The sequence below is a fragment of the Myotis davidii genome, unplaced genomic scaffold (genome assembly GCF_000327345.1).
Source record: "Myotis davidii unplaced genomic scaffold, ASM32734v1 scaffold233, whole genome shotgun sequence".
Taxonomy (NCBI): domain Eukaryota; kingdom Metazoa; phylum Chordata; class Mammalia; order Chiroptera; family Vespertilionidae; genus Myotis; species Myotis davidii.
Genome location: NW_006285917.1, coordinates 3237105 through 3244999, shown reverse-complemented (window position 1 = coordinate 3244999; position 7895 = coordinate 3237105). Strand labels below are relative to the sequence as shown.

The 7895-nt window shown below is 36.2% G+C and overlaps 1 protein-coding gene across 1 annotated transcript in view; it reads right to left on the bottom strand.

Moving 5' to 3' along the window:
* The window catches only part of TFCP2 (transcription factor CP2), a 73326-nt gene that overhangs the window by 6746 nt on the left and 58685 nt on the right, over positions 1–7895 (bottom strand). The window contains exons 5-11 of the mRNA XM_015559560.1: positions 7047–7065; positions 6413–6596; positions 5553–5663; positions 5154–5242; positions 2957–3005; positions 2262–2355; positions 1389–1479 (exon numbers count right to left, since the gene is read on the bottom strand). Of these exons, the coding sequence (XP_015415046.1) occupies positions 1389–1479; positions 2262–2355; positions 2957–3005; positions 5154–5242; positions 5553–5663; positions 6413–6596; positions 7047–7065 (637 nt within the window). The remainder of the gene's footprint in view (positions 1–1388; positions 1480–2261; positions 2356–2956; positions 3006–5153; positions 5243–5552; positions 5664–6412; positions 6597–7046; positions 7066–7895) is intronic.

The window sequence follows — 7895 nt, the reverse complement described above, 5'->3', positions numbered from 1 at the left end:
GCAGGTGCTCTGACCAGGGATCGAATTCAAAACCTTGATGTATCGCTCAGCGCTAACCAGCTAAGCCACCTGGCCAAGGCTCATATGCACTTTAAAAAAAAATCCTCACCAGAGGGTATTTTTCCATTGATTTTTTTAGAAAGTGGAAGAGAAAGGAAAGACAGAAATATCGACGTGAGAGAAACACATTGATTGGTTGCCTCCTGCATGCGCCCTGACCAGGGCCTGGGCCAGGGAGGAGTGTGCAACTGAAGTACATGCCCCTGACAGGAATCGAACCCGGGACCCCTGAGTCCACAGGCCGACGCTCTACCCACTGAGCCAAACCGGTTCTGGCTCAATTCCTTCTTGATCTTATTACTTTATTGCTCACTATTTCTTTTTTAAAAATTTATTTTTTCCATCACTGCTTCCTGTTTTTTAGTGCTCTTTAGATAATACATGTAAAAATTAAATATCCATTCCCCAAGTCATTTATTCCTGAATTTCACCTCTTTCCTTAAAATTTTTCAAGATTCTAGCCAGCCTGATAACTCTTGTGATGTACAAACACAAATACTACACAATCTGTTTCATTATTTAGTCACCGATTTGGTTCTATGGCATTGACCTGTATGTTTTTTCCATTAATATTAGTAGTACCCATTGGAAATTAGAAATCACAAATTGGGTCTATAAGACACTCTCTGTATTATAAACAATATTTGTAAGAAGACCACTTAAGCAATTCCTGTACAAACTTAAGAATGATCTATTCTCTAGCTAAAACTGAATTCAGAGCCTTAACATCTGTTGTTCCCTCTGCCTAGAAGGCTCTTCCCTCATAGTCTCGTTTTCTCACAACAGTGTAAATAATCCCTCCTTCCATCCAAGTACTAACCAGGCCTGGCCTTGCTTAGCTTCCAAGATCAGGGTGGTGTGGCCGCAGATGGTAAATAATCCCTCCTCAGAAAGATCTTTCTTAACCAAATGCTGGGTACTCGATAGGTCACAACCTTGTTTTCTTTGTTTTACTTCAAAGTACTATCACTAACCAAAATACTGTTTATATCTTTATCTCTCTTTCCACTAGAAAGTAGTCTCCATGTTTATTTTGCTCTCTAATATATCCCCAGAGCCCAATGGCTCATAATAGGAACAATGCATATTTATTGAATGAAAAAAACTACCTGAAAATAAAAAATGGGATATCATGAGGAATTCCTTGAATCAAGTGTAAGAAAGGATATTTTTCATCTTTGTTTATTTGGTACATAGTTAGCATTCAAATGGACTGTTTTGACAAGATGGATTTAGCTGTGCAATGAAAACTGTGAAGAATCCCTGAATCCAAATCCATTTGAAATCCAACCTCACTGATATTTTAACACTAAACACTAATCACATACCGGCCTTTTAACGCATTAAAAAGTCTGATTCCATCTGCAGGGCCACAGATTTGGATCACATCATCTCTAGTTAGTTTCAATAAATCTGCCCCTGAAATAAATATAAGAAAACGGGTGATAGAGGCAAAGATTTTCTTTGTTAATAACGATTAAAATGGGCTCAGTTAATGAGGACACCTCATTACTACTATGTTATAATCCATAATCTTTTGCATGGTGTGTAAGGCCCTCCATGATCTGGCCCCTGCTCATCTCCCACCTCAATTCCCACCCAATTACTTCTCCACTTAACCCTATGTTTTCATCACAATGATGCTGTCTAATGAGAAGTTGCTCCTCTTGCCTGAATTAACCTTCCACTGTCTGACCAACAGACTCCTCCTCATTCTTCATGCATCACACATGTTCCCCAACCCCTCTAAATGCCTAACTTCGTATCTACTACATCACAACTACTTGTTTACCCCCTTTTTTGGAGGGGGGGGGTATTTTAATTTTTTGATACTAGATAATGAATGATCAGGAAATATGTATGCCTTATCCATCTGTGTATTCCTACCATACCTGGTAACCGAAGGTATTAAATAAAAGTGGAATGTGCAAATAAAATACAATATAGTGATATCAAGGGGACATTTCAGACTACCTCCAAATGTTCCTTGATAAAATACTATATGAAGTGTTGTAAAGAATAAATATTTTAAAATTAAAGTGAGTTTAAACAAGAGATCTTTCTTTTTAAGTATTTAACAGCGCGCGCGCACACACACACACACACACACACACACACACACCCTCACACGGATACCAGAAAGCCCTAGAATATAAAAGAATATCCCATGCTGGAGAAAACAAAGGACAAGCAAATTTAACCTGAGAAGTTTGTAAAAAGCCTTGTGAATGTAGAAAACCGGTTTCGATGCAACCACTGCTGAGCTTCCTGAGGTGTGGTTGTTGGCAAGAGGTTCTGAAAGAGAGAAAGCAATTTTCTTTTGGTAACTAAATAGGTTGAATTTCAAAAAGGTAAATGTTATTAGGTAACACATAGCCAAACACACCCACACTCAGCTAGGTCTAGTTTGCTTGGAAGTTGTTTGTACATCAGTCTTCTTTCTCTAACCATACAAGATACCCTTGGAATTCCATCCTTATCTCCCCACTAGATTGTAAATTCCTTAAATACAAGGGTCCTACATTACCTAAATAGGTTGAATTTCAAAAAGGTAAATGTTATTAGGTAACACATAGCCAAACACACCCACACTCAGCTAGGTCTAGTTTGCTTGGAAGTTGTTTGTACATCAGTCTTCTTTCTCTAACCATACAAGATACCCTTGGAATTCCATCCTTATCTCCCCACTAGATTGTAAATTCCTTAAATATAAGGGTCCTACATTGTTTTATATCTGCAGTCCCTAGCACAGTATCTATTCATAGTCAAAATTCAATAAATGTTTGTTTAATGAATGAATGAATACTCCTTACAAGCTGGGCACTTCTACTGAACTGCAGAGTCATCAAAGTATTATTAGACATTGCAAATAACTGACATTTAACTTTAGACTTACATCTGTGACTGGCGGGGGCGGCTCTGGCTGGTGGTTTGGTGAACCATTTCTAAAGAAACATTTATAATGAAAGGATGAGTGCATGACACATACTAAGGTTCATCATCATTCTTCACTCTCATAGTAAGTCCTAAACTAGAGATTTAAAGAAATTTGTGCTTTTCTCATAAAACACTCTTATTCTTGGACCCAATATTTCTATTATCTACTAATTCATTGTAAAGATTTTTGGGGGAGGATTGAAGGGGGAGAAGCTATGGCATTTGCAACATTTTATTATTATTGGAGAAATTGGAAAAAAAAATCAAGATTCCAATATGTTGGGACTTATTAGATAAATTAGGGCAGTGATGGCAAACCTTTTGAGCTCGGCATGTCAGCATTTTGAAAAACCCTAACTTAACTCTGGTGCCATGTCACATATAGAAATTCTTTTATATTTGCAACCATAGTAAAACAAAGACATATATATATATACATATATTTTTTTCTTTTGTAAAATATATTTTATTGATTTTTACAGAGAGGAAGGGAGAGGGACAGAGAGTTAGAAACACTGATGAGAGATAAACATCAATCAGCTGCCTCCTGCACACCCTCCACTGGGGATGTGCCCACAACCAAGTACATGCCCTTTACCAGACTCGAACTCGGGACCCTTCAGTCCACAGGCTGATGCTCTATCTACTGAGGCAAACCAGTCAGGGCAAGACTTAAATTTTTGATATTTATTTTATATATTTAAATGCCATTTAACAAAGAAAAATCAACTAAAAAAATGAGTTCGCGTGTCACCTCTGACACGCGTGTCATAGGTTCGCCATCACTGAATTAGGGCATAAACAGTATTTAATATAAATTTATTAGAATGTAAACTAAGTGTCAGAATATAAAAGTAATCAATATATTACTGCATCAAATATATAAATGTACAAACATACAGGGAAAATATTAGAATAAAATTTATGAGATGCAATGGGATCCCACACTTTTTATAGTAAAAACAATAATTATTTTTAAAACAGGTTCAAAAATTAGTGTTATCTAAGGGCTAATCCAAGGGCTATTTCTACACCGTAGGTTTTTCCCTGTACTTCCTTTTGCTTTATAGACTGTCCCTCTTCCCTAATGTTTACTTTTTTTTATGAGTGGAAATTTGAGCCTAATAATGAAGTACATGACAAAAAGGGAAAAAAAACTCTTAAATCCTATACAATAATTAAAATTGCTTATAAGTAGGCTGAATAATCCATGTGAATAAGAGATTTTTCTTTCCTAAGGTATTTTTCTTCCCCCCCCCCTTAACTGCAAAATTCAAATTCAGTCTTCAAATTTAGTGAGTAACTTATCTCAAGGCCCTAGTTAACTCTTCTTTCTACAATTTCTATCTATTTTTATTCTTAATTGATGCATGTTGAATATTTAAGCCACCTTAATTAAATATTTCAGAAAGAGGTTGAACACAGAGCCTAAATAAATTAAAAACAAACATTACAACCAAGCTATATGTTCACACATTTCATAGCCTATTTGAAATTTCAATAAGGCCCATGTGGAATATGTGCTAATAGGATGATAAGTCACTCTTTAGCTATCATGTTCAACTTTCTTCCCTGATTAGCAAAGATTCATGATAATTAGGTGCTAAGATCATTCTTCATAAGTAACAAAACAGATATTAATGTTTGTACAACTGTGTTTCAATTCCGATGACCAGTCTCTGGTGAGAGTACGATCAGGAAGTGAAATAATCAAAAAAAAGCAGTAATAGGGAGAAGTGAAAAGCCCAGAAAATCAGTCCCTGACTCACTAAGAACTTACTGTAAAAGTGATTTTCTAATGGGAGGAAAAAAGAAGAGAAAGGGGTACGTAAAACTCTTTCAGTCTCTTACAAGCAACACCCTGGCAGATGATCATAACTGTCTGACGCAATTTGAGCTTGCCATAGCAACGAAGTCTAACCTATTCCCGTGCAATCTCCTCTATGAGACAAGGCCTTACATAGACACAGACAGTGTTAAAAACAAAATACCTTCCGTGTCTCTGAAGGTAATCCAAACCTCAGTTACAATGTAAGTCCATCAAAGACTGACCAAATAGAAGTACTGATTGATTTAGAAAGATCTTGTCTATAGAAAGATAATAAAAAATACACATTTAGGACAAAACACAAGCCAATTTCATTTCCCAGACTTACCCTTCCCCAAGGGAAAAACTGCTATGCGAACTGTTGAAGCCAGGGGATGGGGAATTATTGACATATGTGATTTCGGGCCATGGAGAACACTAAAACAAAGGAAAACTTAGATACTAAAAAGTATAACTGACCCTAGTGTTCGACCAAAACATGTTTACTTAAATGGCACATCTTGATTAGTAAAAGTAAATTTTAGTTCTTCAGAGCCCCCCATAACTAAGAGGTCAAATAAATTTTGAACAGGTGGAAAATAATTTTTAAAAACTGAGATATAACTGATACATAACATTATATTAGTTTTAGGTAAATCACAAGATAATGATTTGATATATGTGATTGGATTTTTTCTTAAGAATAAAACGTATTGATTAAAATTGTCACCAAAAGAAATCTTTTTACCTCTGTAAGTATAGTGGTCTCATAGGAAGGTTGATATTTCTCCTTTTCATGAGGTGTTCGTTTCTCCATTTTCTCTCTATCTGTTTTTTGCTTTCTGTCTGCACCTTTGGGCTGAAATGAGAAATACTTGGTTTTAAACTCACCCTTCACCCAACAATATTATTTCTAAAAACTTAAACAGTCACAAGTGAAACAAATATATATTCTAATGATATAGTAAAGATAAAATGCATCACTGCATATAAGTCTGAAAATAGGAAATTTAAATGTTTGAGGAAGTTAAAAAAGAATAGGTGATCTATAACTATGGACATGGAAAGATCTCTAAAGCACACAGGCTAACTGAAAAAGCAAGCCTCAAAACAGTTCATACCGTATAATCCCACTTATGTTTGAAAGAAAAGAAAACATGTGTATACCTATGAACATGTGTACTAAAAGCACAGAAGGGGACTAGAAGGATACATACACACTAAATTGTAACAGTGGTTACCTCTGGGGAGAGGCTGGAGAGTTGGGGTAAGAGTGATAAAGGGGAACATCAGTGTTGTGCTCGGAACACTTTTGTATTAATGAATCTTCTTAAATGAGAACATATTATCCACGTGATAAAGACCAAAATAAGGAAAGAAGATCAAGTATGAATGTAACCAAAACTGTCAACTTTTCATAATTTTTGTGAGTTTTTAAAAGAGTTTATCACTTTAACAGGCTTTAAGAGCATTCAATGAAAATCCATGAGTTTTCATAGTTTAGTTTTTTAAAAAAAACAAACAAGCTGGCTTTCTGACTTGGGACTAAATGTTACAACTGGAAGACGAGGCAAGTAGTTCCAAGGCCACCACAACACCCAGGAATACCTTGAAGACTTTGATCTGGCAGCTGGCTGAGTGCAAGTGCTCAGTATACTCCCCGTTCTCGTTCTCCTTGAAGGTATCGATTTGTACTCGGAACGGCACTCCCTTTTCTCCGCCATGTTTCCTCATGGTGAACTCTGTGCTGATACAGTGCACCTGAAGAAAAGACAGTGTCCACGTTCCAGTACTGCTAAGCCAGACAAACCAGTCAACATCTTTGAGAAACTACTAATAGCAAGCCTTTTCAAAAGCACTGTGAACAATTACAAAAAAAACTTTTACTCTTTTTATCTTGAAGAATTTATACTCTAATGATGGAAATGAGGAAAACTTAAATGATTTACAAATGCAAACAAAATAGATCTAATGTTGCCCTACCCAGTTTGGCTCAGTGGATAGATAACGTGTCAGCCTGCGGACCAAAGGGTCCTGGGTTCAATTCCGGTCAAGGGCACCTACCTTGGTTACAGGCTCCTCCCTGGCCGGGACCTGGTCAGGGCTTGTGCAGGAGGCAACCAATCGAAGTGTTTCTCTCACATCGATGTTTCTCTCTGTCTTCCCTCTCTTTCCCACTCTCCCTAAAAATGAATGGAAAAATATCCTTGGGCGAGGATTAATAACAACAACAAAAATATACCTAATGCTAGCAAAAGCTACTGTGAGGAATTAAATTAACTGCGTCAGAGAATATAGAGTTAACATAAAAGAAATTATTTCTGTTAGTAAAAGTTTCCTGGACTTTTAGATAGATTTTAGCAAGAGGAGGCACCATCTATGCTGGGAAAATAGTATATATAAAAGCTGGCAATAGGAGGAAAAAGGTTTGCCTGGCTTCTGCATAAAGTCTAAGACCTTGGTGAATCTGAACAGTGGAACTCTGACTGACCAAATACTACCTTGGGTAAGTTATTAACTTCTCTAAGTATCAAGGACTAGTCCTACTCCACAGGATTATTGTTGAAAATCTTAAATAAAATTATGTATACAAAGTGTTAACATGGGGACCACTTAATCTATTAGCTATCATGATGACAAATAAGAATTTTCGAGGAATCTACCCAAAGGTGATAATCACATATGCAAATCAAATTTTAAGTATAAAGATATTCAAAATAACCTTCTGGATAATAGTGAAAAATTAGGACAATCTCAATGCTAAATAATCATTAGATAAGTTATGGTATATCCAGAATAAAATACAGGGTGGGGCAAAAGTAGGTTTACAGTTGTGAGTATGCAAAACAGAGTGTATTCTTATATTATTTATTAATTGTATTATTTTCCATAGGAACTGATGCAAACCTACTTTTGACCTACCTTGTATTATATAGCCGTTAGTAAGCATTTTGGGGAGAAACAAATACATAAATTGGGGAAATCAGAAGAGCAATGAAGAAACTCCTCATTGCTTTCAGGAACATGCTGAGGAGTCTGCACTTGAGAGTCATACTGGAGCCCTGGAAAGATTTCCAACTCAACATGTTTT